At 38.7% G+C, this 22,775-nt stretch overlaps 1 protein-coding gene across 9 annotated transcripts in view; it reads right to left on the bottom strand.

Moving 5' to 3' along the window:
• Nucleotides 1-22,775, bottom strand: part of DTNB (dystrobrevin beta) — a 213,018-nt gene that overhangs the window by 141,696 nt on the left and 48,547 nt on the right. For 8 of the 9 annotated variants that reach the window (XM_049818389.1, XM_049818391.1, XM_049818392.1 and 5 more), the window contains 2 exons: nucleotides 12,726-12,892; nucleotides 1,970-2,094 (listed from right to left, as the gene is read on the bottom strand). In XM_049818389.1, coding sequence (XP_049674346.1) covers nucleotides 1,970-2,094; nucleotides 12,726-12,892 — 292 coding nt within the window. Of the gene's footprint in view, nucleotides 1-1,965; nucleotides 2,095-12,725; nucleotides 12,893-22,775 lie in introns of those variants that run through there. The other variant, XM_049818398.1, reaches the window with a different exon arrangement.

The raw sequence follows: 22,775 nt of genomic DNA, 5'->3' as shown, positions 1-22,775 counted from the left end.
CAAACTTGGTAATCTGTGTCAGAAGTAAAACTTCGTCTTGTAGTTTTGGGATCAGTTTCCACAGCCTTCCTTCATGCAGGCAGTCACAATACCATTGCTGTAATTGTTTTCATACACTGTATTTCTGCAATTACTTAATTTTTTTTTATAGAAGTATCGCATTGTAAACTACTAATTTTCTCTTGTGAATGGTATTGCATTTCAACATGGAAGCAGCACAGAGAAAAATCTAAAAAGAAAAATGTGAACAGATTCATGATCTGATAAGATTTTAAACATGAAATTGTTTTCTACAAGGCTGAGCAGCACCCTTACTACAGAAAAAAAACAGATTTAAAGCTAAATGACAAGCTCCACAACACATCCTGACCAAGGCATGGAGCTAATTCTGTGGACAATGTACAACCTTGTCCTTGTGGGTCTGATAAGCCATTCATTTAGGAGAACACAGACTTCAGCTCTGAAATGAACAGTAGTATAAAAGATTTTTATTTTTTTTAAATTTGAGTGCAATTTCACAGAGAAAATCAGAACAATTATATCCCATTAAATCACATCTACTCCCCTCACTGCACAGGACTAAAGCAAGCATTATAAAAGTTGGTAAATATTCAGTGATGCAAGAACTGGAAAAAACAACCACACAGCTAAGCAGAAATTGGTAAAGCTCAAAACTATGTTGTTAAGGAGTCTAGCATTGCAACTACTCTTCCATATCAGGTTATGGATCTTCTATGCTTTTCACAAAAGAAAGCCACACGAGTGTTTTACCACGCTATGATAAGCTTTACAATTCTCACCTTTCCAATATTTTGACAAGCTAGCCTCCAGCTCTCTCTTAATGACTGCCACAACTGTTAAAAGGAGTGTATAGAAGAGCCAGTCAATCAACATCATTCGGCATTAGGAAAGGCCAAAGCAGCACATCCTAATATTGAACTGTCAGAGGTTACAAGACATTCAGATTTGAATACCTTGGTTCTCCATTCCGAAACTGTGACAGAGAAAACAGTTCAAGAAGAATCTGGTATTTATGATGTCAAAAGAAAACTGGAAGAACATCAGTTCCACTTACTCTCAGAACTGCAAACTACTCAATACACATGAAAATGGGAGTCCTCCATTTTACATAAATTATATCCCGTTGCTTTACTCCTCTCTCCTCATTCTTCTCTATAGCATATGCTTAAATTTAGATATATAAAAAGACTGAGACTTTTTCTCAAGACTCTGTAGGACATTAAACCAGATCTATTTGGAGGCTTTTTTTATTATACATATAGAATAACAGAAGTTGTTTGGGTTTTTTTCTGTTTCAGGTTTTACTTTTGATGTGAAAACTGGCAAATTAGGGAAGCAGACTGATTTCAAGTCTGTTCAACAACAGTACAATGGTATTTAGTTAAAATCATTCCATCGGTTTGACAGTAAGGTCAGAATGAAAGGGTAACAATAATGCCATTGAGCAGAAAAACACAAACCTCTCAGTAAGACAAGTAAGAATGTAAAGCCAATGCTCCCAGGCAGCAGCAACAAGCTAAACCACGCTACCGCTAATATTAGGCAACATTAACTTGCAAGTAAATATGTTTAAAATTGTATAAACAAAACAATGTTAATCTACAATAAGTAAGAAAATAGAGTCTGCTCCAATATGGTGATGTGCAAAAGGTAAGATTGATTAGTACTTTGAAAAGCTAATAGATGCAAGTAGAATATACAGTCAGGACTTAGTTTAACTACACAAACATATTTTGTATCTCTCTTCTTGTTAACAAGATATTCTTAACAAAACAATATGTTTCAAATAATTTTTCAGAGAAACACTTGTAACAGTTATATCATTGCAACTTCATAATTCTAATCTAAGGACTCCTTTCTGCTAACCTATTTCAAAGTGAAATACAGCCACAAATACCTTGCTTTGTGTCACTGATTAAGTGAAAAATAGATTAAAATAGATACTCACACTATATGTGCAAGATCAAGTGGCTTTTCTGGCTGCTCAGGAAATACAGGACGAGGTGGTTCTCTGCTTGGTACACAACCAAGTGATTTACTAATTGCATGGCTCAGCTTCTTTGCAGGTGACTTCTGTTTTTGAAAAGAATAACAAAAATGAGTTGACTATTACGAAGAGCAGGGTAATGTGTGCAATCAGGTAACAGAGAAGTGTAAAAAAATACATAGTACTAGAATATTCAGAAATATCTGGTTATATTATACCATACCTGAGAAACTAGTACAGACACTACACATAGGTGAACAAGTTTTGTGTGGGTTTTTTTGTGTGCTGTAATATTGAAAAATGAAGCAGTTTAAATAAAGTATGTAAGATGAAGAAATAATCCAATTGTCTAGTCTTTCTATCAGGAATTAAATCAAGGGGCAATCACATCCAATTAAGGGATTTCTTAACTCACAATGTCTTCTGAACACAGATATTGTATTTTGAGGGGAGGGCAGGGGAAGAACAAAGGACCTGGTGCATGAGCAGGTAAATAACCTGCATGCACAGGCTTACCAACTGCCAGCACCGCTTTCATTTCCCATCTATTGGAATCAACAGAAAGTTGGCACTATGCCCCCTCCCTCTGTCCTTTGCAAAGGCAATTGTTTTTGAAAAACAACTTTCAAATTTTTTGTTCATTATGGGCAAAGCCAAGGTGGACTGTAGTGTTAGATATGAATGACTGATTTCTTTATTTTCTTTCACAAATTCACTTGGTTGTGCTAACTAATCTCACAGAAGCAACTATCCTGGGATCATCTAAGGAAGACTGACAGGCTGGTGACAAGCATTGCCAAACATGCAAGAATGGATAGCTGGCCTGAGTCACGCGCTTAAAATGTGTTTTTAGTCCAATGTTGACTTACAAAATTAAGTCTTAAAATGTTATTACATCCACTGAACTCATGCCAGTGATGTGGGAGGCCAGATAATGCTTTCACGAGAGCTCAGAAGTAACCTGACAGTTCTGTTTTTCTGATTTAACGCACTAACAGTCCACATATGTGTAACCGAGTGGCTAATTACTCCTATGTAATTTTTTTACTACTCCTGTAAGACATTGCAAAGCAGAATTAGGACCAATTCTCAAGGCACATTCAAATTAAAATTCAAATTAACACTGATTTAAGTAGGAGGCAAGACAACCCAGGACAGGAGTTACACATATAGTTACAGTTTATATAAATTAGTAACTAGCAACTACTAACTAATACTTACTAACAATGAAAAACCATTAGTAATTAGTAAACCAGTGAGAATCTTCAACTCTGGGCCTCTTGGCTTTAGCAATATAAAACAGGCAATAAGGGCTTTTTTGAGTGGAGAATCTATGCGTGAGGAAGTTGTTCCCTCTGTGGATTTACATGGTTTGTAGTAGATTAGGATGCATTTTAAGTATAAAGTAAAATACTTTATATCAATTGGAAAACAATGAAAAAAAGAGAAAAATTCCTTTCAAATTAGAAAAGATGAGCTGGATGCCTGTGAGAATTTATTAGAATAGCCATTTCTTAACTGAAGATTTATTATCCTCCTTCAATTACCTTACAACTCAAAGTCAATGCTAACTGAGAACTCTAAAAACCATCAACGGAAGCTCCCTCCAAATTCATGGTGAATGTAGTTTTGGGAGAAAAAGAATTACTCATGATCATATTCTTCCTTGGAGTACATGTCAGAGACAATTCAAGTGGTAGCTACAGTCAAATTCCAGTCACATGCCTCCATCAGCATCTAACACTGCTTTACAATGTGTACTCTGGCCTGGTTACCATATTAAGACCATACTGTTACACAAATCAAACCAATTATTCGATACGTTGCAGCCTAATTCCTTTCAGATTCTAGAATTTTTATTTATCAGCCCACAGATCCAACCTGTGAAGCAGCAGAATACATGAAGGCCATGGAGAGCAAGCCATCTAACAACCGTCAGATACCGGGTGGAATGGGCAATTGATCTTCCCAATATATTATCTTTGGCTCTTGCAGACAGAAAGTCTTGGGCCTATTGAAGTACCACTGCAAAAATCTCGTGAGGGGTGTAAGATTCTTATCTCCTCTCACCAGGAAGGGCTTCAGTAGGAAGGATGTCAAGATAATTAACTGCTTCAGGTGAGTTTCCCATAGGGACCTCTGTAAAAGAGCACGTTCAGAAGCACTTCACAGCCTACTAATTCACTAAATACTAAGCACTAAAAAGACTTGCTGATAGTAAGCTGATGTTTTGGTTTTGGTTTGGTGGTTTTTTTTAACGTGTTGAGAAAACCTGGTAGATTGCAATCAATGGATGATCCTTGCAAAGTGAAGTACACAGCGCTCTCACTATGAAAGGTTCTACAGATGATCATCAGCCTTTAATTATTTTGAAATCCTATGAAAAACACAATCCAATCTTTATGTTACTTCTTCCTAATTCCACAGTAAAATTTAAATTATGCACACAAATGTGATGATACCGAAAGTAAAACACTAGTTTTCCTAAATTAATTCTTCTCTATATTGAAAATTTTCACATTTATTTCTCTCTCAATTTGTTCTCCGCTGCTTCTCCTTTTAGAGTATTTCCTACTTGACTCTTTACCCTGTTCATCTTTGGTTTCTGCACAGACCATCTATTCTCAGCGTACCTTTTCTGTGACCTCCTCTTTAGAGTATTTTTAGGCTATTTTAAAGTGTTTTTTCCATTGTGGTAACAAACACTATATCCTATTGTGCTACCCCACCATTTATTTTGTCAAACAAACGCAGTGCTGTCTAGAATGCTGTACAATTGAACCACTACTGCAGCTTCACTTTCTGAAAATTATAGGGGAAAGATAATTTCCATTGATCCCAACTTCTTGATAATGCTTCTCAGTGCAGCTGACAGTGAAAAGAGCACAGCAGGCAGAATGAGCATGCTACTTCACAGGCAAGTATACCTCTTACGGGTATCTCATTTCCCTGAGAAAAAGCTATTTTTTCTTTCAATTAGCTGAGTTCTACTTTAGTGATTTCTAATAAAAACCACCTCTCTCATCATTGTTGCTAATCTTGACCTCCTGCCTGTTTGATACTGTCTGTAAGATACTCTCCCCTTCAAAAAAGCAGAAAAAACAAACAGAAAGCCCCAGACTAACATAATCCTCTCATCTACCACCACCACCACAAATACCACTATCCCCTTCCCCATCATGGACACCACCACCACTGTGAACCTCCCCACGTAACACATCCACTTGCCCATCACTAGCACTACTGTATTTTTACAACTTCTTCCTCCCCAGCTGTTCATCTTGTTCCTTCCTGACTTTAATCTGTATTTGTAAATAGCTGGGGGCAAACTATGTTTTATGAAGTATCTGCAACTTTTGTCACAACAGGATCTCAGTCAGTTTGGAGCTTGGATGAAAATCCCCTGTATTAATAAATTCCAACTCCAAATAAGTAGGTAAAATTAATAAAGAATTTCAGACTCTGAAAAAGGTTTCACACATCCTAGAGTCCAATTTATGGACTTATTTATCTTCAGCTTTAGATGGGAAAACAGTGTGGTGTGCCTTTATTTTCAGAGGCTTTCAACCACTTAACTTTTCCTTCTGCTACAGAAGTGTAACTGCAGAAACCAGCCAGCAACACGCTGCTCTACCTTCAGCTTCATCCACACACTCTCTTGGGAATGGCTAACAGGCAATCCGTTTTTACTTCCTAAATGGGCACGGTACATGACTCAGCAGGATTTGCATCACTGTGGCCATTATATCAGTCTGATGGTAAGCATGGTTGATGATCCAAAAAAAGTCAGGCACATAAACGAAATATGTGCTCTTTATCTGGACACAACATTTCAGCAACCTTCCTGGACCCTGGTATTCACGTTTTTGGTTTTCCTCCAAAATGTTAAGTCACATAGCAACTTACTTTCCTTTTTTTACTGATCATCTAATTGCCAAGACATTCATGAAAAGTTCTTTCTCTGCATTATTCCAAAAGGTTCATGAGATACAAAAGTATCAGTTTGGCTCTAGCAATCTGCCAGTAGCTTTGCAGTTCTGAGTGCATTAGCAAGGAACAACTACAGTGCTTCTTGTGGAACTCCTGGTTTTCAGCACAACAAATCTACTTACAGGCTGAGATTCCTTTTTCAGCAAAAACTCTCAGCCTTTTACCTATCTAGACCTATCAGTGGAGGATACTTACCTTTTTCCCAAGTCTATCAATATATATTCAAAAGAAACAGTTTCTGCTTCTTTTTCATCATGCATAGAATAATAAAACTTGTGAGAAATGTTTGCCACCAGTTACCTAGGTGTTTAAGGAATCAATGATCTCCAGATAGTTACAATTCAGTATACAGTTACTAGACATCCCAGTAGATCCCCTTCCTTTTGAGCTGATTATTCGAGACACACGTTTTTGGGTTTCCTGTCTTCCAAAATGCCTATGAAGTTCAGAGCCAGAGCTGGACTACTGAATTACGTATGAATCCAGATATCCAGGCTGTTTCTATAACATCACTTCCACTACCACTTTCTAGATGATACATTTTAATAAATTTTTCAACTGAACAAGAAATCGAGGTCAGATCAGGTGAACATTATACAAGTTGTCTCTCTCCAGGCACAGCACTGGCTGGTATGCACGCTTTCTGCAGCTACTGCAGCGGCAAGCTGCAGAAGTTCATAAGTAGCAGCAAACACAGTTTTCATGATCCAAAACAGCGTTTACCTACCAGCAAGCACATCTGACTTCTCCAGGTTCCAGAGAAAGTTCAAAAAAAAAGTAAAATAAATACTTCCGAGAGGCTGGAATGTTTGTTCTCTTTTTTTTCCCCCTCTAAAAAGTTGAAGGACACCCTGGCTCTGCACTTGTACACGTCTGGTGATTTCACATTCCACTTGTATAGCCACAGGGTAAGGTTAAAACACCTTTCCTATTAACCATGGAATCACTCTCCCCATGACACTCATCCTCAGTTAGAATCAAATGTAAACCAAACACTCGGGGTTCAGTTATTTCAGTAAATTTATCATCAATACATCAGTCAAGGACTGTTCTAGATTCTACATTTTTATTTAATAAACAGTCATGGTTTTATCCAACTTAGTTATGAATAAAGCATGAACAAAATATGACTTATGTAGCAATGCCTGCGTAAGCGTGCAACTAGCCTATAAAAGTCATTTTAAGTACTAGAACAACTATTCAACTGATTTTTCCCAGAGACCCAGAAGGCAGATGTCAGCACGTCACTGCACTGTGCGGGCTCTGGCTTTGCTCGACCAGCGAGACATGCACACTGCTCGCAGCTGGAAACACTGCTCTGCAGCTGCTTTCTAACAGCAGGGATTCAGCTTGCTCTCCTGGGAGTTAGGAACATACTACGAAGGGACCTCCCACAGAAAACACGGCAAGTGCTGAGTGTGTACGTTCTTAACCAAGTTTAGACAAAACTGAGTTGCGCCTCCATCCCGACAAGCATTACCCTTGGAGTTGCCTAGATCTGCACAAACAAACACGGCTGAGGTATGTGCCTCAAATGCAAATGGACTGACCACTTTCTGCTGGGAAAACTAATATGTTATTGACAGATACCACTGAGAAACTGTTATATGTGCAAAAGACATGAGAAATTATCAGTAAAATGCAACTGTGATGTTCCATACGTTTGAAAACCCATTGCACCTGTATTGTGTGTTGCCAGATCCTCTTCACTTCAGAATGGTTTGTAGAGCCTATCCTATTCTTCACTATGGGGGTGGTGAGGCACTGGCACAGGTTGCCCAGAGAGGTTGTGGATGCTCCAATCCTGGAAGTGTTCAAGGCCAGGCTGGATGGGGCTTTGAGCAACCTGGTCTAGTGGAAGGTGTCCTTGCTCATGGCAGGGGGGTTGGAACCAGATGATCTTTAAGGTCCCTTCCAACCCAAACCATTCTGTGACTCTGTCTCTGTCCACCTGCCTTCCTATCAAAGGTTATGTCTCTTAAAAACCCCAAAACTTCCATCATGGAATTAAAAAGCTGGAAACTACAAACTATGTTACCAAAAGTTGTCTCTCTAGCTTTTTCTAATTGTCTATTTATTAATCACACCACCTCTACCAAAAGAGTCTAGTAAACAATTGTTACAATAGCCTTAGAAATTTGTAGGTAATAAAAACTGAACTGAAACTTGGTTGATAAGAACACTTGTTTGAAAATTGAGGTTTTAAAGTTATCTGTTTCACTCTCTCTCTTACCCCCCCAATATCTGTCTCATTCTACGGATACTACTTGTAATATCATAAACCACACAGGATGCAAACACAAAGTAAGGCAGCATATCCGCCCTTCTTCTATACTGAAAATGGGTAAGCAAGCAAAAAAAATTTTCAGAGTCAGTGCACAGAGGACTTTCCCTCTTCTCCCAGCAGAGGAATTGTGCTGAGCAGCCAAGTGGATTAAGTAGAAAGAAGCCTGTGAGGTAAGTGAAGCGAGCGGAATGCATAGATGGAAATGGTATTGTGAGAAGGAAGCTAAAGCACACACATCTGCCTCCAGCTCTCAGCAGAGAAGGTACACAGTCACCCCAGATGTCCAGGCCTGTTATCTGTCTGTGTGTGAGGGCAGCGTGCCCTCTGCTGGAAAATGCTGAATTATAAAAGGGTTTTTCGCATCACTTGAAAATAGGAGCCCATGTGATGGTGGAAGTCCACACATAGACAGCAACGTGACAGGGGTGCAGAGCACACCATTTAATACCGTGTTCCCTTTCAGCTTGTTTCTGGGAGACTGAATAAAAGCATGTTCGAAAATTTTAAACAACAACTTTAAGGTAGTCTAAATGGGAAATTAAATGAACCAGAAGTATAAGAGATGTAATTTTCAGAGCAAAATCTTATTAACAGCTACTTACGGTATTGCTAGACTTTAACTCGGTAGATAAAAGGGTCTGTCTTTTGTTTTAGATTTGATTAGTACCCAGTATAATGACTTCCCAACGGAAGCCATAGATATTATCACTATAGAAACAACTAAACATTTGTTTGGTTTGTTGATACATATTCCAAAGCCACCATGTTAGGGTGGTTATAAATAACAAACATTCCATTATTTATAGCAGGAAGAGCGTTCTAGCTCAACCACAGTTAATAAGCCATCAAAACTTACACCCTAGGGTATAAGCCCTTAGGGTAGTTGGCTATTTTAACATTTTACGTGAAAATTAGGGATGACAGAGACTGCTTAAGTTTAGCAGACTAAACAAAAAATAAACAGAATGAACAATGACTAATCTACATGCTTTCAAAATGAACAATTTGATTTTCAGTTCTGCTGCATGTACGTAACTAAATGAATCAGTGTTTAAGGCTATTTAATAAAAACAAAATTGAAATAGCCCAGAAGAAAATATTTGGAAAGTGTTTGAAGGTGTGTGTGTCCCCATCCCCGCCCCCCCCCCCCCCCCCCCCCCCCGCAAACAGGCCCCAACAAGCAATGTGTTCATGCAACAAAATCCCTCTTTCAAAAAAATATTTCTACCTGAACTTACATATATATGTAATATCACTCTAGTAATATATATATGTGTATATATATACTTAAAATATCACCATACTATATGATTTATAGTATCAAAAATTTTCAAAGGCATTTCAGAATTTCAGGAAAAAGAACCTTATGAAAATACTTATTAATGCTTATTCTGGGTCTTAGGGCTCCAAACTTCTGAAAATACACTGCACAAGACTGAACTGGACCTGGCTGTATTGGAAACCCAGGAAAAATAAGTTTCTTTTTTTCATTGTATCAAAGTACCAGCTAATCTCTGCAGATCTGGTCAGCAGGAGTCTTTGGGTCTTCACTCAAGAAATTATTGTTGAGTAAACACACAAGGAGGTCACACTATTTCAGCTGAAGCTGCACCAGTGCTCAGTAGAAGGTAAGAGTTACAATGCACATTTTGCAGTCGTGTCTTCCTTTCTAGACACCAATATAGTGTTTTCACAACAGTCTGACATTGCTGATCCATGTTCAGTTCATAGGCAACCGCATTCCCCAAACTGCCTTCTGCAGAACTGCTCCCCAGCCACATATTCTTCATGAAACTTTGCGGTTGCTTAGTCTCACTTGAACTTTGCAATTTTCTGTATGGAACCACATCTTTTTTGAAAACGTAAGCAATCCAAAACAGAAATCTTCAAATTCATTCTCTTTGCCGGATGTCCCTCATCTTCTTATCGGGTTCAGCTTTGCCCCCTTACCAGCAGTACTAATCACCCGGCTAATGAAGGCAGAAGTGTCCTGCTGAAGACTGATGTGAAAAAGACACTTCAGATTCCCTGACCTCACCAACTGATGGATTTCATTGTCTGTTATTTAACCAGCAATGCAGTCCAAAACCAAAACTAAGATATATTTTTTTTAAATTAAGGAAGTCTGATTTTCAATTTTCATAAAATTGACGCACAAGACTTGCAAAAGTTAAAAAAAGATTAAAAGAAAAACTATTTAAGAGACCTCTCTCGAGATTCCTCTTCTATGCTCAGTTCATAAGAGACAACCCAGTCTGTAGTAGTATTTTATATATCCCTGAATTTTTTAGTCCATTTAAAACACTTTGTTGCTTAAAAAATCTGCAAAATGGTTAAAAAGGCTCAGAAATAAGTTTTTTAGAGCTAGAGCCAGAAATACTACTTTAGACTGCAGGAACATAAATGCTCCTTATGATTGCCTTATTGTTTACTGGAATCCCACAGATCTCTCCATTTTTGTCCTTCATTTCCATCTTTTGTCTTTCCTTCACCTTTATGCAACTTTTAGCCTCTTATTTTCATCTTTCTTTGATGTGGATTCTGACTATGCTGAACAACAAACATAAGTATCTCCTTTGCTCTTCATGCCTTTTATTCTTTTGGCTCACATCCAGGCATAACTCCATAGTTGTACTATACAAACCTCCTACAAAGAGATTTACATAAGCACGCCTTTTAAAAGCATTCCTTCCATTTCACCTACTGCTGCAATTTCTTACCAGTTTGAGTTACATCTTTTTTCTGTACAAGACGGCCAAATTTGCTACTGCTAAAATTCCTTCTACAGACTTCTGGACCAATTGTTTGCATGTATCAGTGTTTTCATTAGATAAGATATTAAAATGCAGCCTCTTTCCGGGTTCCCAACTATCATGATTTTCTTTCATACTTTCTTTCCTTTTCTTCTGTAAAAACTCAGCTTCCCAGTATCTTCTGCTGTTTCCAGTAATCTTCTACTTCCAGTTTTGTGCTTTGTTTAGTGTTGCTTCTGTAGGTGCAATTCCCTCTTCTCCTCCTCCATGAAGAATACGGAAGGGAACAGTTCCAGAGCCACTACCTGGTCCCGATTAATCCGAATTCTTGATCTCCAAAGCAAGGTGGCTGCACCCAGGCTGCCTAGTAGGCATGGTTCCTTGCCTGTGTCAACTCCTAAACCTTACCTTAGGAGCTGCTTGGGAGACTGCCGTCTGCTCCACGATTAAAGCTAGGGATTGTTCTGACAGTCCAGCAGTTCAGATCATGCAACAACCCTGCACTGTTTCATTTACCAGAAGAGTGATAGTCCGAATATCCTCCTTTTCCATTTATATAATTTCCCACTCCTCCAGTTCACACTATCTCTTAAAATCAACTTATTCTGTACAGTCTAGAAAGAATCAAATGCCTCAAAAGTTAATACTGAAACAAAACAGGATGACAGATTCACAGGTCCTACTACCAGAATAGGGCACAGTCCATCTGACCTGACTTGCTGCAAACACAGGTCAGAGACTTCAGAAGGAAATATCTACATTAGAGTTAGAGCTACTATTTAGATACATCTTTGTATTAAAAAATGCAGACTGGATTTATATCTACTTAATGGGATAATAATCTACTGGTAGTTCAGATTAAATATTCCAGAAGTTTATCACCCACATAGTTAAAAAAAGGACAATATTTAAGACCGAATTTTCCTATCTTCACCTTCCAACTACTGAATAGTATTAAGCCCCAATTTTCTAAATTAAACAGTAATACTATAATGACTCTTCCTCATGAAGATAATTACTAATTATAATTCAATCATCATTTGCACTTCTCTTTAAGTAAAAGGTTGGTCTTAATCTTTTGCCGTAAAATAGGGTTTTTTTTTAATCTAAAATTGTCTATTATTTCTTGAGATGTAATTATCATATAATCATCTAACTGAATGTTATTTCTCATATAATTTCTTTAAGGCTTATTAGTTAAGAGTTTTCAATGCATGTATTTACAATTGTCAGGACAATACTAATACTGAGTTTTTCTCTTGAAGAAATACTATCTTCAACAATGCCACTTGGATAGAGTTCCTTTCTAAGCACAGCATTCATGCTAACTGGTTCACCTTTCTGGGGAGGAAAGGTATCGCAACCTTTAAGTCTTTTTAAGCTAGAAGAGAGGAAAATACAAGAAAAGTAGGACTGATATGTGTTTTCTTCCCCCTTTCACGTGTTAAGGCCTTGAGAAGGACGGTGCTGTCTTGTGTGCTTTAAACAGCACTGAATACAATGACAACTATCAATAAATAAACAATGTTACTTGTAATAAAAACAGTACAATGTACCTATTTATATGCATTTGCTATTTGAAAACCTTTAAAAGTCCTACTGTGCAGTTCTACTATAAAAACTTTAACTTTCAGAATAAATGAGTACAGAGGTGGTTGTTTCAGCATGACAAACAAAGGTGAGTTACCCAAGAGGAATGCTCCTTCATCTGATGCTGGTTGCTATGAGGACCATTTGCATGGCCACGCCAAAAACAGTTTTGACAGAGCTGGTAGTTGTGGCACTGCTGGCATCGGTACCGGAAACCCATCATGCTCTCACACCGGCAATACGAACATTCCACAGGATGGAAGACTTGGTGGAGATGGGGAGGGAAGGGGGACAAAAGAAAAAAAAAAAAAAAAAGGGAAAAGAAAAAGTAATAAGTGAACTTTAGGAAAACCTCGACCATTAAATTTCATTGGTGCTTACAACCCCCAATCCCCCTCCCCACATTCTTAACCACTTAACCAACTTGTTGTTCTGGGCAGGTCATGGATTTTGAGTGCAGAGCAGGTAATTTTGGTGAGATTAACCGTAAATTTAAGTTGATGATAACATAGCAGTTCCATCTGACAAGCTTCAGATTTCTCCCTCCTTGGAGACACTCGGACCCCGAAGGCTCCGTGGAAGTCCAACAACACTGAGAATACATATGTGTGGACAGGAAAAGCAGAAAGGCTATCTTCATGGACTCATTTCTGCCTAAGGAGATCACTTTGCCCTAGAGTCAGCTGAGAGAGCTTTTCACAGAACAGGCAAATTCAGAGCACCACGATGCGCTTCTGCTCTGAATCACCTCTCACTAAGGAACTTCCCTTGCTCTTCCCCAACTGTGAGCTGCCTCTTGTACCTCTATAGCTTAAACTGAAGAAATCCCCAATGTACCTCTAAACCTTAACATCTGAGAATGGGAAAATTAAATTAGGTATGACATGCAGAACCACCATTAGAAGCAGCCTTGAAAAAAAAAGAAAAAAGCTTCTTCCCTGTTCTACCCATTAACAATCACAGGCTTGCTCCATTTAAGAGAGAAGTCTTCAGGATAAACAAAAGAGGAATGTGAGAATGAGGTAAAGGAGATATCTTACTATGTCAAATGCATCTTAAAAGGTAGGGCACAGGACATGGAATGGAAGGATGAAGGTGAAGGTGAATTACAGAAGCAAATGGTTTAGCATTGCTGTGGGTCTAGAGCATAAGTAGTTACAGACAGGTATAAATAACTGCTATGGAGAAGACCACAGGAAAAAAGAGCAGTTCACTGGCCAGTCAGCTGAAATTCTTAGGTACATCTATTCTAAACTACTGAAAGATGCAAGAGAAATAATTAGAAAGAGTCTGGAGTTTTGATCTGTGATAAAAATGATGACTTAGGTATTCTGAGATTTGGTGCAATACTGCACAGGGCAATAAAGTTAATGTAGAAAGATACCCCTCTTACGGGAAGGTTTGGCCAGTTTAACAGTGCAGAAGTGACTACTACTTCAAGAGTGGATGCATATGTCAAATCTGTTGAAAACACACAGATAACGATTAAAGCAAAGACAACTTGAGCATTAATCTGATCAGGAATGCCATGGATAATTAAGCCAAGATGACCAGGTGGATGATGCTCTATTGCAGCAGGTAGCAACACTGTATAAAGCAAAGGACTTGATCATGGTAGACGATTTCAATATACAAGTGCCCTTTGGGAATGGACTGTAAAGGAACTGGTGACTTTTTTTTTTAATAGAAAAGGTAAAGAAAGCAATGAAAAGGAAGACTTCTAGATTTGGATCAAACAGTAGAAAAAAAACTGGCTGAAAAAGATGATGATGACCTTAAGTTAACATGCCAACAGAGTAATTTTGTGAATTTTAGGAAGTGGAGGAGCGAAAACACGACTTCAGTGCAGCAGGTTTCAGTAAACTCATGAGAATGAGTAGATAAGCTACAAGAAGAAAAAATTCAAGAGGAAAAATGAGTTAGGAGAATTCTTAAAGTTTCTTTAAAAAGTTATGCTAAAGAAACAAGCATAAAATATCTCAGTGCAGAGAAAAGAGCAGACTTTAATAAAAGACCAATATAGCTAAAATGGAATAGCTCCGTAATAACCTAAAATTCAAAAGGAAGTCTACAGAAGTGAAAACTGGGACAAATTATTAATGAAGGTTAAAATACTCACAAAGTTAGAAAAACAGAATGAGAGAAAACTAGCAGTGGATTTAAAAGGGACATTACAGGAATTGTAATTATGATCCTTAAAAGGGTGTGAAGTTATACCTATGTAACTACTGACTTCTGATGTTATTTTAACTTGTAGAATACATACTGGAACAAATAATAAAGTACAGTACTGTAAACACCTGAAGAACAACAGAGAAATGAGCCATGGGCATTTGCCAAATCATCCTAATGTTTTACCATGACAGAGTAATTGACCTTGAAAATAGGAAACAGGCATCAAATGTCATCAATTTTTCATTTTACTTCAGCATTCTTACAAAATTGGTCTCCCATGATATTCTCATGACAATGGGAAATACACAGTAGACAAAAGGACTGTAACTTGGATGTGAATCTCATTGGAAAAAGACCAGAGAGCAGTTAAAATGGAAAGATCTGATGAGCAAAGGGCTTTATTCCAAGTCACAAATGGGTCAATATTTTTCATAAACATGCTGAATAATCATCAAAAATGTCCGATTTAGGGCATGACATTTTAAGGAAGATGTACAGGAGAAAGCAATAGGATTGTCTGAACAATATCTAGTAGACATCTTTGCTGGAAGTAGACTATGAGAAGGTATCATCAAACATGCAAGAGGTACTTACAAAAATAGCAATATATTCTCCAGAGCCAGTGGCCAAAAAACAGGTACTTAAGGGTTTAAACTGCAATAAGAAAAAACCCATGCTAGAACATTAGGAAAAACTTTCTCAGCCTAAGAATATTTAAATACTGATCTCACCCCAGCTTCAAGTCCAAAGAGGTGTTGAAAGTTTTTGATAGAGGATTTTAAGAAGCAGTAAGGCAAATCTTTCAAGAATGTTTACATACACTTGAGTTTGCCTTTGGGAAGAGAGATGGGTGAAGTCACAGGTTCCCAAAGCTTTTTTTTTTTGCACACCCCCAGCCCCACACTCTCCCGCAATATCCTTTCTGCCTGTGGCAGGGATGCCGTCTCCTATTAAGCCAGAGCATTAAGTCACTACCTTAATGAAAGCCAATATACTGGTATCAGCTGATCGCAGCATGTTCTGTCTACCTCTGCATGCCACCTGATCTTGTCTGTTCTTCCCTACCTTTTCAAAAATGTCTCTTATCTTCTCTGACTCCATGCATTTAGAAGAGATTACTATTGATGAAAAGGGGACAAAAGTACTACAGCATCCTGAACCAAAGAATCAAAACCTTGAAATTTATATGCTTGATTTAAGAAAGCAATAACAACATTCTGATAAAATAAAACATGAGGCAAAACAGTAATGGTGACAGTACTCAATGTACTGAAAAAAGCATGCTCTCAAAATGATTGGTAAAGAGAAGATCAGAACAATCAGTATCTGAGATTATTAGATCATGGGCAAGGTATCTGGCCATCAAGATAGAAACCAAAGAGGTGCACTTTTTGGTTTGTTTGTGGGTTTTTTTTTTGTTGGGGTTTGTTTGGGTTTTTTTGTCTTTTTCTGAAAGTGACAAAGTTTAGCTATGGATGAGAAACAAAGAAATGAAGTGGAACAGCATGTTTCTTCCCAGTACCAACTTGCTGTCTTCCCCTTCCTTTCTTACTGGCAGGTGGTATGTCATGATCAAATGTAGGTATTACTCTTTTCCCATTTTTTTGTTCATTTCTGAATGCCATAAAATATGTTGTTGCAAACTTTATTTCTCTTCTCTCCTGTTGATCGCTTTCCACGCTCCCAACTGCATAAGTCCAACTAGACTGTAGTTGCCATGAAGTGGTCAATTGAAAATGCTTTTCACATCAATGACAGGCCCAGCCCCAAGTCACACTTGAGTCACCATGACCCCTCCTGCCTGTGGACTGCAAGAATTCACCTCATGGACCAATCCATTTTTTTTCTCTCCTTCCTACTCTTCTTCGCCTGCCTCTGAAATACTTGTTCTCATCAAAATGCTCATGCTGCATTTTCCCTGCCTCAGTGATCTGAACGTTTTTTTGTTGTTGACACCTTTCTCTTTTGAAGGTGTCCCTATACTGAAAGCTCCTTGCCACATATGGGAGTGGGAGTTTTAAGCTTCTCTGCACTTTTCACTGCTTCCAAGTCTTCAGTCATTCCCTTTCCTGGCTGCCAGTACTCCAGACTCAAATCTCCTACAGGTCTTTCAAGAAAGGGACAACCTGCTCCTTCCTCCCTTTTCTCCTGCCAGCAGACCAATTCCCGATGGAAAGCACAGGAAGGGCAGGAGAGGGAAGCAGCCAGAGAGATTGGACCATGAACCCAATTCTCCTGTCTGGCTTTTCCTCCTTTTTCTGATTCTTGATCACAGATCTGTATTCTGCAAGTTTTTGCTTTCCCTTTTTCTTCAACTGATACAGTCAGTGACTGCCATTGATTTCAATCTCCATATACTGCCCTAGCTCCATGTAGTCATCTTTTATGTTATATTTTGACTGCTGATGCCAAAACCCAGCCTTTGCTCTGTCTGGAAAATGCCCTTCTCATGGGGACATATGATTAGGGATTCCAAAATATGAGAGTAATATAAATGATAGATTGCTAAAATGAAATAATGAAGAAGAGTTTTAGAGGAAAATTGTGGATCCATACTTTGGACATCTTGTTTCAAATTACCCTAATTTTAAAGATACACGAGAGAGTTGAGATGCAGGACTGGGTGATCGGAGACTGGTCTGGAACTGAGAAGCATATCCAAGTTGTCTGCTTACACATGACAGTATTTCTGTAGGAAGAACTGTATGAATAACAAAATGTAGATAGAACTAAGTAGGGGAAAAGAAGAGAGCCTTTATTAAATTGTGTAGGAGAAATTCCAAGAGACATTAAAAAAACTAGCAGGTAAAGGAAAAAGAAAATATGACAGCTGCAAAATACAAGAAAAGAAATCAAAGAGAAGATAATAAAAGTAGAAAGCATGATGAAGATGTAATAATTCACCATTTTCACAAAAATGTTTTAGGGAAAACCTTGGAAAACCCTCTACTGTTCAAAACTCTGGCTAAGACAGAATTAATGCTGGAGGAGAAATGCTTTGAAGAACTTGCCATGACTATAAGTACAAACTTTTATTACACTGTTCTCACAGTTACATCTGTAAACAAGACATACTGCTACAAGATTTTGCTTTGTGCTAGTGGACACAGGCCAGCAATTTTGATGTGTACACCCGTAACTTCTAAATTCTATTACTCGAATGTAAAATACATGCAAATGATACTGTTAGCTATGAGATTAAACAAGCCACAAAAAGCCTGTTACTCCAAATACTGCATTCCTTATAAAGCTATATGTAATTTTACCACAAAAATCAAGTCTAGTACATGCCAAGCTCCAGGCTTCAACTCTGACTTGCAGATTTTTCCATGGAAACTATTCAAATAAGCAGAAGGAGAACTCTTCCAGGAGATTAACACTCTTAGCGAAAATCAGTGGATAAAGGTCTGCTCAGGCAGCAGTCAGAGCAGGATTCTATACCTTCCTATTGACTAAAGCAGGAACCTGACCTCCTTGGTCTAAATTAACAGTTGTGAATACACCCAAATACTCTTTGGGCCTGTGTTCTGCTCCCAAATCTCTGAACAAAAGCTAATCTCCTGGATTAACCACATTCTGCTCCACTCATTGCAGTGGAACACTGCTTTACAACCTGTAATCTATGGACCACATAGATCTGATGGACTACTTCCACAGCATCAGCAGGTTATGATGAACAGAAGCAATCTGGCATGTGCTACACAGCAGCCTATGTAGAAGAACCTTTTAAAATAATTTACATTCCACTGGAAAGCTTAGGGACCAGGAAAACAGAGTAACACTGAAATACATTACAGAATTTGTATCCAGAAAAGAAATGATGGACTTAAGAACTCAACTCACAGAATACCACCAGTGGGACACGCTCCAAGGTGCCAAGTCAGATGATGGCTTTAACCAGGGCACGGAAAAACACAAGTGTATCACAAAACCCAGTCTAAGTTGTGCAAAGACTCTGCTGAGTCTAGCAGTGTCTGCTGAGCAATAGTTTAACATCTTCCTGTACTCTGTAAAAAAGCTACACAGAATTACTGACTTATGCTACCCAAGTTACCACAGACAGGAGTTAACATACCAGGGCAGCATGGACCAAAATACCTTTGCAGAGGCTTCTTTCTGAAACGTGCTTTCAGATGTTTGTTATCACTAGTAGGTACAAATGACACTGTGCCTCTTGGAGGGGTATCAGTCTTCCTAATTACAATAATGTCTACAGCAGTTTGTAGCTTCCTTTCCCTTTCTTTAAAGCAATCATCTGGAGAATCTAAGTAGTTTGCAACTGGTTTTTAAGGGCAAGAGTTCACAATCAGAAGAGTCTTCCTTAATGACAACTTACAACTCTGACAGTGCAGGAAATTACCTGTTGCTGGTACAGAAGATTTTAAAGCTACATTTTTCTTATTAAGCCTTTTGTTTACCTACTGACAACCCAAGGAGAATGCAGACCTCCATGAAAGTGTCCACATTCCCTAAAGCAAAAACTGAAAAAATTTTAGCTCCTGAGTAATCATAAAAACATCGTCTCAAAAATCACAACAAGGAAAAAAGGAAGAGTAGCTTCTCGATGGATGTCAGTGATACATTCAGAGCAGCAAAGGACAGACTGAATCCAAAGCACAAGCTTCTGTCACTGGAACTCTTTTACCACCACCAGTCTGTAAACTTATATTACATTTCTTAATGGAAGCTAGAATTCACGGAAACCTGGGGAAGCACAGAAAGAATAAGTGTGAGAATAATGCAATTCTGCTTCTGGAAAGGGATTTTCCCCTGTGCTTCAGGAAAGGCAGAGAAATGGCAACACAACCCACCCAGACACTGAAAATACTGCTCAGCCACTGACCCGCCCATCTGGAAGCGAGGAAGGGAAGAAAGGGGAAGGGAGCAGAGATGGACACAGACCACCGAGAGGTGTCAGAGCTCTGCAATAACTGAGCGTGATCTTGGCCAGCCTCCACTCACCCTCCCACAAGAGGAATAATGTTGTAAGAGGAAAGTGTTAAGATGGCCCATGTATTCACCATCCCTGTCAAAACACCAGCACATCTTGCATATCTTCCTGGAAAATCATCTTCCTCCTTTCAAGAAATGTGAAAAAGCCAAAAAAAGAAAAATGGCATCATCACCACAGTTCCATGGAATTTTTAGCCTTTTTTTGTTGTTTTTTTTTTTTCACCTTTTTTCCAAAGGAAACCTGAAAATGAATTCTACTGCAAGGCTTTACCTTCCCTTGTAAAAAGTAAAAGATTTACCCCAGCTAAGGCTGCTTTACAGCTGCTAAACACAAATTTGTCATTTTAGGAAAGGCAGAAATTCTCAACCCAATTCAGAAATTACTGAAATTATTTTGATCTTCTGGGAAAGTTAAAGACTTATTTGTCACAGAACGCAGCAAAAGCTTGAATTATAATACCTGACTGAAGAATGACCTGACATGGTTAAAAAAATGGTATGGAACATTTTTTTAATTAGGAACTCCCAAAGAGGAACTGCATTCTCCTTACCACACACATTTGTTTTTTTTAAATTGTTGTATTTCAGGTAAGATACAATCCTTACCCTAAAGAGTCTATAAGCTAGCAAAGTATTTCTACAAATGTTAATATAAGTTGAAGATAACAGCAATGGCAAGCTTAAAAGCTAGATGTTCTTTTCTATATTTTCGCTTTGTTATAAATGGGAGAGAAAAAAACCCATAGCCTGAGACGACTTCTTTCACTTGCCTTTACAAAGGATCCTATTTCTACAAAAGCATAACTAAACAGATTAGAATGTCTGCACAAAAGCATATCGTTATTAGGCTGCATATCAGCATGCAGATTGAGATGATGGGTCTCAAAAATAACATGCTGGCCTATTTGTTTAGATCAATACTAGCAATCCATGGAGTTTATTTGATGCCTTGAGAAAGAAGATATGTTATTTTTTACCTATAAATGTTATGTCACCCTCAAAACAAGCTCAGTTCAGAGCTTAATTGCCTTTTGCTTATATCAGAGTTGAAAAGACAACCAAGGAAATTGCAGGATTTTTTTTTTTTTTTTTAAAGGTGTCAACTGAGGTGTTCAAGTGCCTCTGAAGTAACTCAGCAGTGATTGCCAGAGTAATTAATGAGAATATTTACAAGCTGTGAAGATGACAAACATCAGGTTGGGAAGAAAGGTTAGGGAAGCACTACACTCTGACAAGGTGCAATCCAAAGAAAACTAACTTGCAGTGGAAATCAACAACTGACTCCAGAACAAGACTACTACTAAACCGATACTACAGGCAGAAGTGTTCAAGATAGTAGTAGCAAAGACACAAACTTAAAAGGATGGATCTTTATAGACTGAGCCCATTTTTATCAAATAAACATTGTTTACAGACTCACGGAAGAGGAGAATTTCAAGGAATGATTTAATGATTCTCATTGCAATCATACCTAGAATCACAAAATCGCTGAACAGCTGAGGATGGAAGGGACCTCTGGAGAGCTGCTCAAAGCAGGGTCCACCAGAGCAGGTGCTCAGGCAATTGTCCAGTTGGGTTCTCAATATCTCCAAGGATGGAGACTCCACAACCTGGGCAACCTGATGACACGGAGTTTGACCACCCTTACGATAAAAAAAAAATTCTTGTTATGTTTAAACAGAATTTCCTGTATTTCCATTTGTGCCCATTGCCTCTTGTCCTGCCACTGGATACCACTGAGAAGAGCATAGTTCTATCTTCTTTACTGCTTCCCACCAGTTGTTTACACATGTTGATAAGGTCTCCCTGAGCCTTCTCCTCTCGAGGCTAAGCAGTCCCACCGCTCTCAGCCTATCCTCGTACCACACATGCTGCAGTCCCTTCATCATCTTTGTGGCCCTTTGCTGGACTCACTTCAGTAAAGTCCATATCTCCCTTGTACTGGAGAGCCCAGCACTGGACACAGTATTCCAGATGCGGTCTCACCAGTGCTGAACAGAGGGCAATAAACATCTCCCTCAACCTGCTAGCTATGCTCTTCCTAATGCAGCCCAGGACACTGTTGGCCTTTTTCGCTTCAAAATGGCATTGCTGGCTCATGCTCAACTCTGTGTCCACCAGGACCCCCAGGTCCTCTTCTGCCAAACTGTTTTCTAGGCAGTCAGTCCCCAGTGTGCACTGGTACATGGGGTTATTCCTTTTCAGTGCTGAACTTCGTGAGGCTCATGAGGAAACAGGCAAAATTATTTAAGACCTCACATTCTCATGAATCTGCACTGGGAGAATCATCTTATACATTTCAGGATAACTGACTACAGCCTTGAAAACCTATTCTGAAGAAACAGTTCAGCACCTCTAGTAAAGCATCCACAGTAAAAACAAAATTAAAAACATATATCTGCATAGTGCTAGAAAGTGAAGTTCACCTTGAGCAGGGAGGTTATTTATCATGAGCTTCCCTTTTGTCTGCCTTTATATATTTCCACTGGTAAAGGTGGAAATGTTTCACAGTTCTCAAGTTCTAGTATCAGATCACAACATAACAGAGGTTCATCAGCTAGAGAGAGCTTCAGTAGCAACCCTAGTAAAGCACCCAGCATCTGGGTGGATAACAGAGTTACTCTCCCTATTGTCACTGCTGCTGATTTTAGTTTACACTGGATGTGAGAACCTGTCACTGAGAAATTGTACAGTGCTGAAACACAGGTACCAGCTGTAGCTTAAAATTTTAAAACTGAGTGTACCAAATTCAATAAGGGCCCAAATCAACATCTGAAACTTAAGCCCTATTAGTAATTGTGCAACACTTTATGGAACAATGTCAGTATTTTGTCTGGGAACCTAATGTCTCAGATTTCAGCTCCACGACTGCCATAGGGAGATGCCAATTCCTACCCTATCCAGTGCTAAAGTTCCCACCACACCAGTCCTGGAAAAGAGCAGTCCTACACCCAGCACTGAACAACCAGTCAGGATTAGAAGCGGAGGCAACGTCTCAAAGAAGTATGCACTCACAGCA

This window comes from Accipiter gentilis, chromosome 16 (genome assembly GCF_929443795.1).
Source record: "Accipiter gentilis chromosome 16, bAccGen1.1, whole genome shotgun sequence".
Lineage (NCBI taxonomy): Eukaryota > Metazoa > Chordata > Aves > Accipitriformes > Accipitridae > Astur > Astur gentilis.
Note: the sequence above shows the minus strand (reverse complement) of the source record. Positions and strands in the feature narration are given on the sequence as shown.